Source organism: Periplaneta americana, chromosome 17 (assembly GCF_040183065.1).
Source record: "Periplaneta americana isolate PAMFEO1 chromosome 17, P.americana_PAMFEO1_priV1, whole genome shotgun sequence".
In the NCBI taxonomy this organism is placed as follows: domain Eukaryota; kingdom Metazoa; phylum Arthropoda; class Insecta; order Blattodea; family Blattidae; genus Periplaneta; species Periplaneta americana.
Genome location: NC_091133.1, coordinates 73,506,465 through 73,527,012, shown reverse-complemented (window position 1 = coordinate 73,527,012; position 20,548 = coordinate 73,506,465). Strand labels below are relative to the sequence as shown.

The following is a 20,548-nucleotide window of genomic DNA, read 5'->3' as shown; positions in this document are numbered from 1 at the left end:
GTGCATACCATATATCAGTTTCGCCATGGCTCTTAATTCGTTTGTCTATCCTAAAGGTCACACGAGGAAACTTTTAACTTCATTGAAAATTCTTTTTCTTTTTGGTCATTTGCTGATGAAGAGCTGCAATAAGATAAATACTGTATCTAACTATATTATCGCAGATACAAAAGTGAGGTTATAATGAAATTTTAATTCCAATATAACAAATCGTTTTCCAGTTCCAATATCGAATTCCAATCTGGTGCAGTCACAATCATAAATTGAGATTAACATGCATAAAATTGGACGTGCTAAAACAGTCGTTACTTGTCGGAGTAGAATTTTCTTGATTTTACTCACTCTCTTTATATGTTTTAACGTTTTAAGTGTTTAGCAACAATTCAGATCTTTTATTATGTTGGGAAATTATTACATTTCCTTTTGTAATCCTACCGTAAACTTCCTACTAAAAACTTATTATTTTTCTAATTATGGAAACGGGCATTTTAATGCCCAAAGGTTATTAATTGTTTATTATTAACCTTATACAATTATTGTCATTGTGAAGTAATATCGCTTCAAACTTAATTTTGAAGATCCTTTAGCAATCAACATTCGTCGTGATCGTGACGGGTTCCCAGTGCGCTCATCATGAAATTAATATTGTTACAAAAACATATGGCAAAGAAACTCATGTTTGCAAAAGTGTCAATTTCTTAAACTTTTAAGCTCCATGATTTTTACATAACAGATAATTTAACTGCAGCACTAATTTGATGACTTACATGGAGCAATTTTTAAGAAAGTGTTTTACAGTAGTTTATTATTTTTTATGGTTGTCAGAATTTAAGAAAATAGAAACTCTGTTGTACGAGTAAAGTATTCTGTATTCATGACTTCTCTCGGAAGAGAGTAGTACAAAAGTATTTATGAAAAAGATCTGTGTATGATGTCGCTCTTCACTTAGCTCTTAGCTTTTAAACCCTATTCATGTCTAAGGAGCTTTCGTTCAATAGATTTGCACCAAAGGCTGTACAAAATTCGTATGTAGGCCTGCTTAAAACTCTCAAAATACATTTGCTCATTGTTTTGATATTAGTAATTTACATGTAAACAACCTCCGCAGCTAAAAACTTAATGTAGAGGTACATATCATCCCTTCTCTAGCAAACTAGCGAAGTGACTAATTAGCGAACCTGCGCTTAAAGTCTATATTGTACTATTGTTCGCTAATTTGTCACTAGTACAATATAGATCTTAAGTGCATGTTCGTTAATTTGTCACTTTCGCTAGTTTTCCAGAGGAGAGGCGACATTGAACTGAATTGAAAGAGGGAAATGGGATGCGAAACTTAAAAAAGTACGCGAAAACGCGTCCTTGCAAAGGGAGTTCAGGGCTGAGAAAAACAATATGCGAGCTATAAGCCTGTTGGCCACTTATCTCACTGCTCCACTGAAAGAGCTCTAAAAAATTTTGAAGGGAAAAAACCGAAAATGGACGTCACCTATTAACTACCACATACGCGGGGGGGGGGGGGGAATTACAACGAGCTGACTGCAGGATCTGAAGAAGAAGCACAGAGACGACTTCTTATTTAAATAGTACAATATAATATATAGACCTTCAGTGCAGGTTCCCTAATTTGTCACTGTTACTTATTTGCCAGAGGAGAGACGATATGCAGTAAAAGTACGAAACATTATACACTTAATAAATAATTCGCTAAGTAACTTGTCATTCTATTTAATTTAATTTCCAAAGTTTCTCATCATCTTCAAATAAATTGGTCATTGCTTCTTGCCTAGAACGAAATCTATCCATATCAAACATCCAATAGTCCACTTCCTACAGACAAATTCTAATGGTACCGTAATTGGTCATTATTCATTTAAAATTCTTTTTGAACTTCAGATGTTACTCAGGAATAATCCAACTGCACAATGATATAATCAGATTGGAAAAGAGAAAGGATAATATAGCCTATTCAGGGAGAAAAAAATCTGCCTAGTAGCCAATAATGTAATGTTGTACTTCAATCTGCTCTTCGACTTTTCCAACGGCCTTTCCGCCTCACATATTCCAGCCAATACTTATTAAACGTGCTTGTTATTTCCCAGTCCTATCCCCTGTAGTCACCTGGTTTTAAGAGTCCTAATTATATATGGGGAAGACTATAAAGCGTCAAGCTCATAGTAATGGAACTACAAGGAACCATTTTCCGATCACTTCAGCCTCAGCCTGTAAGCTAAGCACACGATGAAGTGTGTGTCGCACTGAGGGGATGTTACCTGTTCTTTGATAAAATGTCTATTATAGTAATAAAAGAGTGAAGAGCACGCGCGCTTGGGATCTAGTTGTCGCAATACGGAGCCGTAGGGCACAACATGATGCAACACGTAGTTTCATTGCTTCGTGATTCAAATAGCTCGCATTATTCCATCAAGTGTGCAGACCACATTGAGCTGGAGGCGTCGCGAACAATGTTATTTGGTTGCCTACAAATAGGCACGTGCCAAAAACGTTCTGAAACCATCCCTCGGTGTTACTTGTCTTTGTAACATAAAGTGAATAAGAGTGTAAGGTAAATCACACTTAATTTATTGGTACAATAACAACATTCTAAGACTTGTTGCAACATACGATCGCTTTTTTTTTATACATATTATGTACGAGACCAGCACATTTTTGGAGTAGTTTTATTGCGACTTTATTTAGTGGAATGTTTTTTTTTTATTATTTTGTATGTCTATCTTCGTAAAATGAATATTAAGTTATCTTTTTACCCCATGACAAATTTGTGAACACTAAAACTGTGTATGTAAAATTGTAAGTCTGGAATTACATATTTTAGAAATATAGTTATATGTGTTTACTAGTACTATTATTATTATTATTATTATTATTATTATTATTATTATTATTATTATTATTATGGCTTGAATTTCTAGACGTCATATTTTTATTCCGCCATAGTGCCATAGTGGGACAATTTCTGAATTTCCGGGCCAACATTTCCAAAACCTCCAAAAGATCAATAACCATTCCTGAAAAGCTTAAGAATGTGTGTAAAGCTGAATAGTTGCAAAAAATCATATTTGGTAAATATTTATATTTACAAATTTTGTAACCTCATTGACATCATTCGAAATAATGGAATTATAATTATTATCCTAAGAACATAATTGACTAAAGTAGACACAGTGGATTTCTACGTAATTTAAACATAAATTTACTGTAGTTCTGTTTGTGTGTGTGTGTGCGTGCGTGCACCAGAGAGCTGCAGAACAGCGTTTAGAACCGGTTTATATTCGACCGGTCGCAGAACAACCGGCGAGCTCGAGCATCCAACCGAATATCCGACCTTGTCTTGTTGTCTAGACAGAACCACAGATATATAGGACAGAATACCAAGCGAATTTCACCATACAGGAACTCTGATGGCATTTTACAACTACACAAATGGAATAACAATTGAAGGAAATTTACTTTTCCTAATTAAAAAAAGCGTTAGCTTGAAATAGATTATAATTGATTGGACACTTTGGTACACTTATCTTCATAACTAATATATAAATCAACTAATGGGCACCGGTAACAACAAAGGAAATAAGCGTAATGCATAGATGAAATCTGACATGTAAACAAGTACAAGAATAAAATAAATTACAATTACTTACAAAATGGAAGAGCAAATAAGTACACACTTACTACTGTAACGTTCATACCTTAAACTCAAAATACATAGGCTATCTCTGAAAGAGTACTGTAGTTGTTAATATAGCCCATGTCTTCTAATTATTCTAAGTGGATGTATTATTATTTCACTAGTAAATCGTTTTTAAGGAGATAAAAAGCACTTTCAAGCTCATGATTGTAGTTTCATGATGCGTTGCAATACCTGGACTGCTGAATAAATGAATGAATGAATCAATCAATCAATCAACCGGGAGAGAGGAGGAAATATCAATTTGAAAGATACACGATGATAATCGCGTCCTTGCAACGATTCTTGGAACTTCTGGATGGCTCAGTATTATCTTTCATGATCCAGAGTCGTCCACCCGAGAAGGACTCGGACATTCGTTAAACCGAACATTGGACTACTCCGCGAGACGGAAGAGCTTCGCATACTGTCTATAGCGCCAGGCGTTCAGTAGCAATATAATTATCATTTCTGTTTTTCTTAACTGGTTGTGCACGACTATAGTGTGCACACGCATATGCGCGGTTAGTTTATGAATAGACCACTGACGAAATTAATGATTTTGTTTTTCATCGGGAATCGAAGTATTGGCAACATATTCCTGTACCTACTCAGTTATTCCCTTCACTGTGTGATATAAAATTGCTTGCAGAATAATAACGAACTAGTGCAAACCGCGCTGCGTATTTCGGATAATAATAATTGTAATTACTAGTCACGTGGCAGCTAGGGACATATTTCTTTTTTAGAATAATGAGTAGGCTATATAAACATATGCCTTAAAACCTGGCGTGTAATTTTACCGGATCGTACAGGATCGGTAACTTTCAAGTTGTGTGAAGGTCCCCCGCCCCGCGTTCGATCCCCGGGTAACCCCTAATTTGTAACTTGTGTTGGGCAAACTCGTGGTCCAGGTAACACAAGGGTTTTCCCCGAGAGCTTCGGTTCCCCTGTGGTATCCCAACAAATCTCCATAATTTCATCTCATCGCGAGTGTAGCATTGTAGTAGTAGTAGTAGTAGTAGTAGCAGTAGCAGTAGCAGTAGTGGTGGTGGTGGTGGTGGTTTTGGCAATGATGTTGATGGTAGTAGTGGTGGTGGTAGTACTAGTGATAGATCTAGTAGTAGTAGTAGTAGTGATGGTGTATGGTGGTAGACGTAGTAGTAGTGTGGTAGTTTTGGCAGTGATAGTGGTAGTAGTGGTGGTGGCGGTGGTGGTGGTGGTGGTGGTTGTAGTAGTAGTGATGGCAGTGGTGGTAGTAGTAGAGGTAGCAGTTGCAGAGGCTGTTCAGTGTCACAGTTCTACGTAAACGAAATATCCGACGAAATTTTTCATGCAGTCCTCTATCAGGAACAGGATTCATTTAAGTAATGTGAATTTGTAATTTAGAATTCATTTTTGTCTGAACTCTTGTTACACGAGGCAGATTCCACAAGATAATGAAGAAAAAGGAATAAATAATATCGCAATGATGCAAAAGGGGGAGAAAAAAATTGTGTATTTTTTTAGATTAGAGAAATATTGGACTTTTTTCTACTCGTAGTTGATTGATAGAGCCAATCTTCGAAACTTTGTAAATTTCTTATTTATTAATAGCAATGGAAAAACCCAATCTATACCTTTTCTAATATAGCAATATTCTGTTTGTATCATCATTCTATAAATCAAAATGTAAAGCCATGTGCAAACAATACAATCCAAATATGTTGAAGCTAAATAGATGATTAAAAAATTCTGTGTAATTCTGCACCACTTTTATTGCAGAGTAGATCTGTTCATCTAACACAATCTTCGTGTAGAAATTTTCTGGCATTGAATTCCCTCACATTTTGAATACTTTTTAGGTACAAATTAGTTCCCTTACTTAGGTTTACTACCCCTAAAACAGCTGGGGAGGAAGCCACACATATCGGTAGGCCTACTTATTTCCTTACTGCCGCCATGTTGTCTGTTGCAATTTTGAGTGTCTCGGGCTCGTCACGGTACGTATATAATCAAGACCGAGTACAATATCTGCAAAATATCGTAGTTGGTCTTGTTACAACAGTTGTATCTAGCAGATATTCTATTTGACATTAAGCACATTTGGTCGAAATCAGCTTCTTTCATATCGGGTAATGAATGCTGTCAACAATAATTGATTCACGAAAGTACTAACTACAAACTTGCGTCTTCACCCAGTTCGCATCTCCTCCTGACCTTATGTACCTTATCCGACAGGATGGAAACTATCTTAAAATTCGCCGATTTATACGCACGTTCTCTTTCGGAAACCATTTTGAAACTCACCAGCTTGGAATTCTAAAGGCAATATGTTCTTGTTAAGGTGTCCAGACGGCCATATGCGTCGACTGACGTCACTGAATGTGAATTTTAAGTGTGTTGTTACACGTACTTTCAGTTACACATGTCGCCATAAGTTAATAATTTGCTAAATTTAATTCGTAAATAATACATACTAAAGGCATGAAGTATCTATCTCCACATCAAGACACACCCGCTAATTTGTAATATTGATATATGTTTCAGGCGTCACTTGAAAAACCAGCGAACATTCCAGTCGTGCTTGCATTCCCATGTGTGCTGTACCAAACGCGATTGGGCGGCTATCAGGAAGAAGTTGCCTTACCGCTCGGCATGGTTGTGAATGCCGTGTTCAAGAACCAGGCGTGGCTCTACGTCCAAACTCCACACGGAGAAGAGGGCTACGTGAGTTACGCGGCATGTCTTCCGCTAGGCATCTTGCCACCACCCCAACGAGCATCGAAACCGCCACCGTGTTGGGAAACGCACACAGATATCTTCCCTCAGCCCCTTGGAAACCGTACAGACAGCGAGAAGATTCGAGACGGCACGAGATCGGAGTGCGGGGGCCGTGGACGTTGCTATAGCCAAGTGGGAAGACGTGGACGCTATGGCGGAGAAAGGGATGCAGTGTCCGCGTGTGGAGAACGAAGTGTGGACCGCCTCTATCTCAGAGCTGCGGCAAGTGCCAAGTGCAAAGGCACCACGAGACACACGCTGCTAGTGATACGGTCCGATTATAACAGCAAGGGCCGCAATACCCTTTCTGTAGCAAAGGGAGATGTTGTAGCTCTTGTGAGTGGACACCTAAAAGATTGGTTCTGGGTGCGAAGTAGGGACGGTAGTGAAGGTTTTATACCGTCTGTTGTTGCTGGACACGGATTTCTCTGACACCAAATCAGAACGCTGAATTATCAAATCAGTGCAATGTATTTAGTTATTACATAGAACTAATAAAGTTATGTTCATTGCGCTGATAGGTACGATTAGAAAATGAGTGGATTCGAAGGTTCAGAGATTCATTAGTACTGGTAACAGAGAAAATAGTCCTGTGTCTTCAGTCAGTAATAATGAACAGTTCATTCAGTTAAGGTACACATGACTACAGTCTTGTCCATTTTAAATTATTTATTTTTATGTCCTAAGAAAATAGAGTAATGAAAATGCACATTCATATGACACAAAATCAGTGGCGGAACTTGAAGTTTAATGATGAAAATATTCACTTACGAAAAATAAAAATGTTACACAAAATCACTGGAACTTTAGGATGACAACGCTTTATCGGTAAATATACAGGATGATTCAGGAAGAAAGGGCTACACATTGAAGGATGATAGTATGGGCAATTCTAAAGAAAATACATTATATAAACATGTCTTATCTCAATGGTTTCCGAGAAACAGTTAATAAACAACAGGCATGTCACCTTTTCTTCCTCCACATAATTGCTCACATTGATGCACATGCAATAAAAACAACATTAGGTTTACTATTACCTTCGTCATGTTGGTCATTTGCATGTATGTGTTACCAGAATACTTGGAGGATGTTCCTTTGGCAGCATGTGCTGCTATGCACTTTCAATATGTTCCTTTGGCAGAATGGCCTGGTAGGTACATTCAATAAGATGGGCCTCTGCATAATCCAGCTGGTCAGTGATCCAGTAGCTGGGCATGATGTCATTTCTTGGCCACCGACATCACCTGACCTTATGATCACATTAAGGAATGTCCGGACCAACTCAAATTAGGAACATGGCATCTGGCTATATGAGCTGCAAAATGCATCAATGTTGGCATGGCATTTTTGAACATGTTATGTAAAGAGAAATAGAGAAACACAATTTACAGGTAACAATCTCTTAATTTACTATCACCTGCATTAGTCCCATTCCCCGTGGTTTTGATTGGTTTTTCCAAAACCATTGAGAATAAGATATAATGTGTTTATACAATGTTTTTTCTTTAGAATCTCCCATACTATCATTCAACATATTCCCCTTTCCTTCTAAATCACCCTGTATATTCCAACTCATGTAATGAAATTAAACTCATTTCAAAAACGAGAAAAGCATTTTAAATTGTTTTCACAGGGAGGGTGTTGCTTCAGAGTAATGGCACACAAACCATAAAACTCTACCTACATAGTCTCTACTACTACAACTCTCGCATTATATTTCACTTTTAGTCTTTTATGGAGCTACCAAATCATTTTGTGTTGTTTTTTAGTGCTTTATTTGGCACACAATAACAGAATTTTACTTTAGAATTAATTGGATGCCAATTAGACAATATTACAAATTTTAAAATGGCAGTGTTAGGTAGGTGAAATTTTGGTAGCTGAGACTTGATTGTAGTATTAAAACTGACAGATTTAACAATTTTAAATTAGCATCCCTACATACAAGAGGCATCATTCGATTTCTTTCAAGCTATTAACTTAATATATAATTTCTATGATTTATTATGGCTTTTATTCAAGAAGTGTAAATTCTTTGGGTGACACCACTTTACATTACATATTCTAAATAATGGGATACGCAGGCCTAATTCACGTTTATTTGTAATATGAACACAAAATTTGATGATGAACTTCATTAAAATAATAGGTCCATTATTTTAGAGCTTTCCATCTGTGCAGGCACATTCAACAGAATGTAGTTTGAATATTTTAATTATCAGCTACATTACAACTTAGCTAAGAAGATCTAATCAGATTAAACCATAATTTTATTTAAATTTAATTTTAAAATTATTGTCCCACCTACCATAAAATAATTAATCACAAAGTTATACTCAAACGTATCCTGTGTTTATCACTGTTGATATTTTTACTCCATAACATAATATATTTATATTGTTAAGAGTGCACACATGTTTTGTTATGCATTTCTCTAAAACAAGCATTTCATTAGTGTCAGTCCAAAAGAAAATCAGTTATAAATGTGTAGATAACCTATCCTTTTATATTTTCAAAACACTTTCATACAGATTTACATCTTACTGTGTACTACTGGCATTATTTTATAATTTGAATAAGATGTTGAAAATGAAACTACGTACCCAATATTATTTGTGATATTATTACTCTTACAGTCTCACAAGTGTTCAGGTGTTGTTCTTCCATATGTTATTCTTCCTAGTTACTGACATGGGTTGCATGTTACAGATGTGAGGATACTGAATACATGTGGATGTTTGGTGTGGAGATAATTTCCTGAAAACAAGCTACACCAGATTTGCATGGTCTTTCTGGCATATGTATGATGGTGCCGAGCAAGACTTTCCATTTCATATTTTTATTATAACAATCAAATAAAGCACGATGTAAATAAATTACACTTCTCACATAAGGCTTAAAAACAGCACGTCCAGAAATAAGGTAATATTGTTACATACGTATCACATTAATTCACTGTTAAAATGAGACTGACACACAATTCATAGATTAGAAAAGTAAATGGTGTTAATTAGTAGTTATGATATTGGAATGTCCAAAGAGTAGAAGTACAGTGCGATTCACAAACTAGTTAACATTATATTGGTTGCCACATTCCAGCTGTCACCAACTCTCCAGCTGTGTGAACACACAGCAGCCATCGTGATACCATTGCACGTGTCTGCTTGCATCATGTCCTATTATATTTGTTTTTAGTAGCTTGCAGATGTAATTTTGGTATGAATAATGGCTTCTCACCCAACTACAGAACAGCATATTTTCGTGCGGTTTAAGTTCCAATCACTAGAAAGAAGTTAGAAGAGAGAGAATTAGCTTTGGGTCTTCATTTAACCAATACCAATTGTTTTGTAACTTAACTCACCCAGGCAAATAAAACCACGCCTCTTCAGAAAATTACACTAATAGAGATTTAAGTCCCACTGTTTACAGACTGAAAAAAACAATAGGCCTAAATTGCAACAAGTGATTGTGGCAGTGGGATCTTTATCATTTGTACTCTTCACTTCTATCAGTTTTTTGGTTGCTGTTTGGGAAGATACATAATTAACATCAATTTGCTATAAAAGTTTTCGTTCAAGACATTTACGGATGTCCTGAAGCTCTCCACCAATTAACACTGTTGGATTTCTCGACTTTTTAATTGAGCACTGAACCTGTGGTTTTGAGAATTTATTCAGTAGATCATGAATTCTGGCACTAGTAGGAAGTCTGCTTCGGAAAATTGTCCATGAAACTCTAAGCATGATGGAAATGGGTACATCCCGTAATGCTGCTGCATGAGTCAATTCAGTGTTGCCAAAACATAAATTGTATCCCCGTCAGTCTTAACATCTGGAAACCCGTCAAAATTAAAAAGAAATAAGACTCACTCAATATATCTATATACAAATAAAAGCAAATATCAATGTAACTTCCTTACCAATTTTGATTAAAATAATTATAATTTATCAACTTCATCTGCCTCTAATTCTGCAGTTGATAGGCTCCCCCAAAAATTAAACAATTAAAATTGATAGCAGCTAAAAAAAGTCAAAAGACGATGTAAATCGTAATTTCCGCCAGAAAATCCGTCACCTGTCAAAGCCATTTTTCCCTTCCGCTACAATGAAATTCCATCAGTTATGACGGAATTTCCGTCCAGTTGGCAATACTGTGAGTCATACAGCCACAGAACTGGCATCAGCTGGCACTTGGCACCCAACAAATATGTCAATCTGCGAATTGCACTGTAATTGCAGCTGCATGTTACGTCCAAATAAAAATGTTTCTGAATATAAAGGATGAACTTAAAATGTGGGAACAAACTTCAGGAAGAAAAGGAACAAAAATGGTCATATGAATATTCCATGACAGATGGAAATACTGTTTTCTCATGATGTCACTCTCTCATAACAGTAATCATATCAGTTACAGTGTGTTTACTCTTATTTTCAGTTGCAGATGAGCTCTGTAGTGCACATTGTAAAATGTTGTTAGAATAACCAAATATCCATATCAGGAACAAGAGGAGATGGTATTTCTCTATGGGCAAGCGAATGGGAATGGTCGGGAGGCTGTAAGGATCTATCACGAAAAATTTCCTCACAGACAGCAACCACATCATGAAACATTTTCAGCAGTGTTTCGTTTTCAATGAGATAGGATCATTTTATGGAATGCGAGCAGACAGGCAGTAGTTGCGTCAAGTTCGTACACTTTATCTCGAAGAACATGTTTTACAAGCTGTTGTGGATAACCCTCATGTGAGCTCTAGACATATAGCCTGCCAGCGTGGTATAAACTGAACCATTCTAAAAGCACTTTACAACGTGCATTACAGGTCTAATCTGCAACTGAAAATAAGTGTAAACACACTGTAACTGATACAGTATGATGATACAAGAGACTGACATCATGAATAACAGTACAGCCACCTATGAGTATCATGAAAATCTTTCGTTTTCGGACATATGATCTTTCTTGTTCCTTCTCCTGTCAGAAATCACCACCTGAAGTTTGTCCCCACATTAAAAAAGTTCATTCTGTATATAATATTGTACAGAAATAAAAGTAGGCCTACATATTTTATTAATTTATTTCAAAAGATTAAAAACAAAATGTTAATAACAAATTGTTAGTTGATATTTTAGTAACGAAGTTTTCATTACAGTAGCAGAGTGAATAAAAACTATCCTATACAACAGTGCTCGAAATGGAATTTTAGAAGATCTGACATACTATACTGAGATCGCAGTTAATCCAATTACGTGAACTATCCTGAAAGAGAAGGGTGAAATGAATGAATTTTCTATGAGTCGATTTACAGCCCTGAAGGAGCATAGAAGTGGCTCAGGCAGTTTCTCAACTGTTGCTCTGTACTACAGACCAAGCCAGTATATTAGCAGATCTTACCAACTGAGTATCTTTGACTTGAAACAGGAACACTCCTGTGCCAGCAGGTCTTACCAAGTAGTGAGTGACCTATCTCACAATATGACAAGGGAAGGCTTTGGATCTCCCAATGAGAATCGTCACGAAATTTTCTGTAGTGGACAAGCATGAGACCAGAGTAACTGGTATGAAGTGTGGCATTTTGCAGTCACCCATAGCCCCCATAACATGGATTAGAAAGTGGAGCGTGCACCTGTAATATTTGCAGCCATAAAGTGTCTAGCACAATTGAAGAGTTCAGAGCCATAGTGGGCCAAGCGCCATTTATTAAAAATGGAGAAAGCAAGGGTTAAAGTTAAGTGAATATCATAGTTTAATGAATATTGATATAGGCCTATCATTTAGTTTTAATGTATATACTTTACATTACTTGCTATATGTTTCCATTGAATTATGGTAATAACTTAATTTTAATCCTTGTTTTCTACAGTTTTAGTAAATGGCGCTTGGCCCACTATGGTTCTGAACCCTTCAATTTAGCTGTGAGATTAGAGACATGTAAATGTTGAGAGACATTATGTACAGATACAGAATTAAAAAATGGGCCGAGTCTTGGTAGCAGTCCTCCTCTACGTAGGCAACAAGCTTCGCAAGACTGTCCACAAGTAGCATCATTTAGGTGCTCTTGTTTACTGCACATGCACACTGTGTTGTATCTGGAACTTAGTAAAATTAGGTGTCCCGAATTTTGTTTGTGGGTTTGTACATCACAAAGTTCCAAATTTCATATACAGTACATATCTCATTCCACGTCTTGATAATGTGATGTGAAAATGCACTGTTGCAAGCAAAGTTGAATTCCGCACCACAAGCAAATATGATGACACCGGAATCAGTCAGGAGTGTTGCATTTGTCAAAAACAGCAACATTTATGTACAACACAGTACAGAACATAAGAGGTGTGTCCTGTGACACTTATTCAGACACTTTCCATGCATACCCAAGTATAGGTTGGTACTGTGGTGCCTTAAACTGATTGTTTATAAGAGAATGTTACTTGAAAATGAAGATTCTGTCATGCAGATTGACAGCATTCTTCTCATCGTAACGTATGAACTCTTCCATGTGTTGTGCAAGAAATTATACTAGCGAAAGAAATAGATATCAAGATGCTGATAGTATTTCGTGGATTTAGTAGTATGTTCTTTGAAAATTTATGTCTCTGCTGCCAAAGGCTTTGGTCGACAAACTCACGTCGGTTTGACTGGACCATGAATCCAGCAACAGAAGCAATGCTCCTGTTAGTTCCAGCACCATTACTTTACACATCCAGGATAGTACAAGAGCTGTTGACATCTTACCACTGGAGCTGCAGTCATATTTGGAGGTTGGTCACGATGTAGTGTTTCAGAAACATGTTTGCCAAATTTACCGCCCATTTCCTTGCAAAGTGTCTTGACATGGAAATAAGCATCTGAATGGTGGGTAGTAGCTGAAATGCATTGCACACCCGCTTCAGTCATCTTTTCTCCAGTCATTGATAATACCTATCCTGTTTAACATCGATTTCATTAGCTGTAATTGTAGTCCGTAACTTCTCGTATGAACTCCAATGCTCTGGTCCTCATGACGGTGTCTAGAGTAACTTCTCATCTAGTACTAAAGCTTGTGATCTTGCACGAAGTTATTTTATAGTGGCGTTTCAATTGGTCCAGGAAATATTTGCTGCCTTTACAATTTTGAGAATGTACATCGAGATAGCTCCTTTTTTCGCCCACTTCTTTAAATACCAGTAGTGAATTACGTGTTCCATGTCATCTGCATTCTGGAATTTGGTGTACATATACTAGCGAATTCGAACAGTTCTGTGTTCTGTCATACTACCTCTCTCAAGAGTAATTATAATTTTCTGCATCTTTTCCGGCGATATCTTAAATTTTTAGGCAGTTGCTGCAACGATTTTATTTGCAATCTTGACACTGTCATAGAAACTTTGCATTCTTTTTTCACAAACTGTTCGTAAATGTTTTTCCGTTTCACTTTTGGAGATGATGGTTCATAAAAACTGGAACTGGCTGTCGTTTGTGTACCATAGGATTCGGTATATCACCATCTTCAGATAAAGTATCCGATCTTCGATCATTATCACACCATAATGTCTGTCCTTTCAACGTGACAAAGTTACCACTGATATGTTGCTCCAATAGGCTATACAACTCACGTGCAATTCGCCAGTCAATGTACATTGGAGCTGTTTTGTCCGCTTGGTAATTCTATATCACTTCATTTACCAGTATCTGTGCCACAGCATGAGGATTACAAGCCAATTTGCAAAAGACACAATAATCTACATCTATTCATACAGTATTCATTAGTGTAGGGAAAAGGCTAACATTTATGGCTGCAAACATTATTATAGGCATGCGTTCCACTTTCAAATCATAAGCCATGCTATAGGGGTTATGGGCGATTGCGAAATGACGCACTTTGCATGAGTTACTTTCACATGCTTGTTTCGTGACATCTCTCGTCGGAAGATCCAAAGCCTTTTTTTTTTGTCAGACAGTTATGCGCAATATATTTCTTTATAATTGAGCTTGAAGCAACATGAGTTTTATAATAATAATAATAATAATAATAATAATAATAATAATAATGGTTTATTTAATCTGGCAGAGTTAAGGCCTTATGGTCAACCAGGAGTATTTATGTGAACTTAGATTTTAACACTGCAGCACATACAAGTTGGAGACATTAATACTGTATTTTTAATACTTGCCTTTTTAAACTTCAGAATTTACAAAGAATGGTTACATCATGATAACATGAGGTAATTAAAATGAAGGCATTTTATTCATTATGATATCATTATGAACAGTTCATCGAAGTAAATGAAGGTGCAGTGTTTAATTTTAACTGAAATCTCATTAGCTTTCAATTTTATTAAAGTTTATGGTAAATGTAAAGGTACAAAGAAGCAAAAAGAAATGTCAGTATGATATATACTGACATGTTAATATAAACTATCAATGCCTGATAATCCTTGATATAATGTTTTGCAAGTATTACTGTTCCTAAAATTATACGATATCGCAAATAAAAGGGACGGACTTTATAACTATGAAATATTAAAAGCAACGAATAACTGAAATATGACAGTTGATTTTGAGATCATGAATACAGCTGTTGGTTCGATAAATGTCTATCAGTATATAAATTTTAATATTAGAGGGCAAGAGAAAATATATATTAAATTATATGAGGGCACATACATAGTATAGCAAATGCACAACACAAGTTCAATGGACATGGTTAAGATATAGCCTACAGATATATTATCATACAATAATAGTCTTCACGAATCACATTATTTTAGTCTCATTGACTGGTTACACAGATGAAGAGTATTTAGAACTATTTCTCGTGCAAATGAAACTAACCATTGCAGAATTTTGCATATAGTTCACTTAACTTCTCGTGATCTGAACTCGTATGAAATGCATAAGAAACTGAGCTTATTGTATTGTGTTTATTATAGTATGCTCAAGTCAATTATTCATAATTGAACTTGATGATGGAGAAGTTGGTACTAGGATCTTTGAATACTTGCTTATTGATAAGCAAGATACTTCAAGATACCGACTATATAGCCATTGATTATGTATTTTGTTCAAAAGTTAGGTGAAATAAATCAGAAGAGTTAATCTCAATGGAAACTCTGTAAGAATTTACAAATTAAAACAATGACTTGACCAATTTTTTTTAACAAATTTTAATATGGTGTTATTTCGTTTATTGAAATTTAATAATGATGGAAAAGTTTTGAAAAAAAAAAAGAGATCCATATCCACTACTCCATCTCAGTATAATTCACAACCTGTGAAAAAAATGAACTCATAAAATATTTTTATAATTTTGATTTTATCTTTCTTTGTAGCAACTTGGTTTAATATATCAAGACTTGATTCATGAGTGAACAGAATTGATAAAACAGAAAGTGTCAATAAAGGATTGTATAAATCTATTTATTTCTGACAGTGGAATTATGTAAGTATATTATATTTAATACATGTTGAAGTGGGTAGAATATAGGAATCAGAATATTTGGCTAATTATGAGGTACTATAATGTGTAATTATGTATTCGTATCTCATTCAAAAGACAATTTCCAATTGGCAATATGCCAAGAACGTTTCAAATACTAGTCATTACAATACTACTGTTCTATCTTGCTTTATGAGTTTGCACAGATAAAAAATGCATCATGAAAATATATTAATTAATTAACTTCAAAACACTAATGAACTTTTACACATAATCCCCAAAGTATACACCTGTATAAACACTGCAGAATAGTAATTATTGCATTGTAAAATAACTTGAACATTGTCCTTACTAATATAACATACTTTGTCGAACAATTTCAAAATATTTTTTGGCTACAGTCTGTTTATTTACAGGAATGGGTTATTATAGCTCTTTGGTAATGGTTTTTATTTCAGAACAGCCTGATTATTTCTAAATCTTTCTTTACAAGTCTTGGCAGAATTAAGTAACTTTTATGTTGTACAACATATTTAAAAAATTAGGCTAATTGTGAGCTTGTAGGCTAGTTTCCGAAGTTAATGTTTTATTATTTCATTATTTACATACATTAAAGAGTATTTGTAATTTTGTGTTGATTTGTAATGTAACGTACTTAATTCATGTTTAAATAATTTGGAAGATTTTGTCAAAACAAATAGTAAACCTGTGACACTATGTGCTCCGATAATGTCAGAGCAGTGGAAGTCTCTCGCACACTTAGCATTAGTTTCGGAAGAGAAGTTGATTATTTGAAAGAGCTTTATCAGTTATTTTTGGAATATCTTGCTTTACTCTTATTTTATTTTAATATCTTATGCTTAAAATACAAGGTCAGCCAATGAAACGGGCGATTTTCAGATTTGTGTCTTTTCGGCTGTTGTCAGGTAATTGTTACATACAACAATTTATTTTTCATTTGATAGCATTTGTTTATAATGGATCGTTGGACAGGTGAAAACGTGCTTTTGCTATTAAAGCATATTACAAAAATAATTATAGTTTCATTGCTGCACAACTGCAGACATTAAAAGATGCTGATGAAGTAAAACAAACCGCATGACTTTTTGCCAACAATTCTTTGATGTAAATGTTAACGAAGACATTGTCCACAATATGCTGATGAGTGATGAAGCTCATTTTCATCTCTCTGGATATGTCAATAAACAAAACTTTAGATACTGGTCATCAAATAACCCTTATGAAATGCATGAGGAACCATTACACAGTGTCAAAGTCACAGTTTGATGTGCAATAGCATCATTTGGAATCATTGGTCCTTATTTCTTTGAGGACAATAATGGGACATCTATTATTGTAACATCATGTCCGAATGATTCAAGAATCTTTGTCTCCACAAATTGCCAATAATCCTCTCATCAATAGAAACCAGTCACATGGCTAGATGCTTCATGGATGCAGATGTTTATTTCCAAACCACACTGTCTCAAGATATGGAGACATTTCATTGTCTGCAAAATCTCCAGATCTGACAGCATGCGATTTTTTCTTACGGGAATATTTGAAAAAGTATGGTCTTAGAAAATCCACCTTCACAGAACATCGAAGAACTCAAAGAAAAAATTCGCCATGAAGTTGCTGAAATTCCTGTGGACAAGTTGCGTCGTGTAATAGGAAACATACAACTTAGACGTGAAGAATGTGTGCATCGAAATGGGTCCCATCTGCAGAATGTAGTGTTCAGAAAATAAGAATTTCATGAGGTACAGGTAAATGCTATTGTGTATACTTTAAATGTAAAGTGAAAGTTTCGTTTCAAAATAATCAGTGCAATAATTATTAAAGTTTTAAAATCAGGCATTTCATTGACTCACCTTTTATATAATAATTATGTTTTTTACTTGTTTTTATTATTTTTAACAACTTATGTTTCTGGGAATGAGACAGAGGGAAAAAGAGTCCTGTTATATACATGTGCAGTCTTCCATCTCTGTCTTTCATACTCTTTTCTATTGCATAAAAATTGTTCCGGAATGCACAGATAAAGTGTCACAGCTTTACAGCAAAACTGGTAGTGCAGTTTGTATTTATTCTACAACATCCTTTCCTACAATATAAAGGAAAACCATAAATTTTGATTGAGGACCATGACAAATATATGTTTCAGTTTTAGAATGTTAATAAAATGAACACAAATTGACTTTAAACTTTTATACAAGGTGCGGCAAAGGAGTTGGACGGTTTTTAGGCCTTTTACTGGGGGTTATGGATATCAATCGACTATCGTTTGTTAGCGTTTTTATGCCATTTTGTGTAATCATGGAGGCGTGGAGTGTGGAGCATCGTGCTTTCATCGTCGAGACATTTTTCAAGAATGGTGATTCAGTTGTGAAAACAATGTCTCCATTTTAATGTTAGCTGCCATCGAGCCATTCTTAGTCGCAATACCATATTGAGATGGGTAAAAAACTTTCGATTAACATCATCAACTTCCAATGAGAAACCACCAGGCCATGTTCGAAGTGTACGGACACCAGAAAGCATTGAGCAAGTAAGAGAGGCATTTATGAGTTCGCATTGATTAGCTAGAAGGCAGGCTACAGCGCTGCGACTTGCAGATCGTTCTGTGCGTGAATCTTACATTTAGAGCTCAGGTTTCATCCTTATGACTTCATGGTTGTTCAGCAATTAAGTAAGAGAGACTATGCCCAATGAAAAAACATTCTCTGAGACAACGCTCAACATTTTTGCAAAGGAAATGGTTGTGTTCATGAGTGACGAGGTGCATTTCCATTTGAATGGTTATGTAAATAGCAAAACTTTAGAAACTGGGCACCCGAAAATCCTAAAGAACTACACGAGCAGCCGCTTCACAATGCAAAGGTTACAGTTTGGTTTGCCATGTCTAGATTTTATATCATAGTCCCTTATTTTTTTTAGGAGAATGGAAACACTGTGACAGTGAACAGTGAATACTACATCGAACTGCTATAAGATTTCTTCAACCACAACTGCGTAGGCATCTTCATGGGATTAACAGGCAGATGATATAGTTTCAGCAAGATGGTACCATGGTTCATATGGCAGAAAATTTCATGACAGTTCTGCACCGCATGTTCCCAGGACACATAATTTCTCGGCACAGGCAATATTTCCTGGCTTCCCATTCGCCTGACCTTACCATCGGCACCTATTTTCTGTGGGGTTACCTGAAGTCAAAAGTGTACATAAACAGGCTTCAAACAATCGATGACCTGAAGACTACCACTGCCCAAGAAATCGCCAACATTGGCGGCGAAATGTTGGAAAGAGGGACACATAACTTTAGGGAAAGATTTTAAGAGTGCATGGAGAGGGATGGACAACATTTGAGGGATGTAATTTTCAAGACAGCCTAAATGTATGTATAAATATCCAAATGGCACACATAGCCAGATTTATTGGCATTAATAAATTTGTTCTGAAATACATAACCACTGTGTTATTTCCATTTGAAAACTGTCCAACTCCTTTGCTGCACCTTGTATTTGGTACAGTTCTCAAAATTAGTGCCAAACCATTTCTTTCGAAATTACATAGCAACAAGTTTAATTAGTATTTATTCAATTACATTAAAACTGCTATAGGAATGAATACATAAAATATTCACATGTGTAAATGCATATTCTCAAAGAATATAAATAGAAAGCTGTAATTTGGAAACTAGTCTAAGTGCAAACAGAACTATTTAAAAAAAGTACACCTTCATCTCAGATCCATACACTACTAAACCTGTCTGCAAACATTGGAAATATTTACGAGTTACCTACGCTTTTAGTTGATCATTTATTCATTTTATTGTGTTAAGGTGTCATTCTCAATAAAGTTGATAGACAAGAAAGTAAAACAGTTCAGATGTTTTTCCTTTATCCTGTTTTTTCTATGTCCTTTCAAAGATTCACACTAACAATGAGTTCGTTTTTCAGAGACCCTACAACTATGGTTAATAAAAAATCGGACACATTCCTTTAAGATAATATTTCACATGTATGAAATTTAATTTCAACAATAAGTAATGTAGTGTACAATAAAACTGGAGGGTAAAATTGATCCACAGTATAAAGGTTAGTATGTTAGTACTCTAACCAATTCTGTCAGCAACTTCTATGGAATTTCAATTTATGACTAATTATATGTACATGATAGTAACTCCACCATAGATATGTTTGTGTTTTAATCACTTTTTCTATGTTCAATTATTTGTACCATTTCAATTTCAGTGAGCACACATTCCTTTTTTAATCATTATGAAAATATGGCGATTTTAATATATAATGAAACCTGATGAAATGGCCACATGCACTCAATGCTCATCTCAATAAATGGTCGCTTTTCTCTGGAACCTATTTATTTTCCCATAAAGCCCAAGTAAATAATCCCTCAGTTAAGCGACTACCTTGCACTGCAGTCAGGGGTCAGGCACATTTCATAGATTTTGTTCATATTCAGCATTTATAAGTTAACCTATCACGAATATTGAGGTAAAATTAAAAAAAAAAAAAATTATATTTAGACAATAATGGTGAAGACAAGGCTACATTTACTCATAGCCTTCTGAGCCTAGGACAGCACTTTGTAATAACATACGAACATACCAATGAAAGGAGACTTAAAAAACTATGCAGTTATTAGGTATCATAAAT

General features: G+C 35.5%; 1 protein-coding gene across 2 annotated transcripts in view; it reads left to right on the top strand.

Annotated features, from left to right (window-relative positions):
* Positions 1–19,752, top strand: part of LOC138693043 (uncharacterized) — a 245,026-nt gene extending 225,274 nt beyond the window's left edge. The window contains exons 5-6 of one of the 2 annotated variants that reach the window (XR_011330213.1): positions 6,215–7,081; positions 9,161–19,752. Coding sequence is in view for 1 of the 2 variants with exons in the window: in XM_069816582.1 (XP_069672683.1) it covers positions 6,215–6,880 (666 nt within the window). In the remaining variant the exon portion in view is untranslated. Of the gene's footprint in view, positions 1–6,214 lie in introns of both variants that reach the window. The other variant, XM_069816582.1, reaches the window with a different exon arrangement.
* Positions 19,753–20,548: the final 796 nt, after the last annotated feature.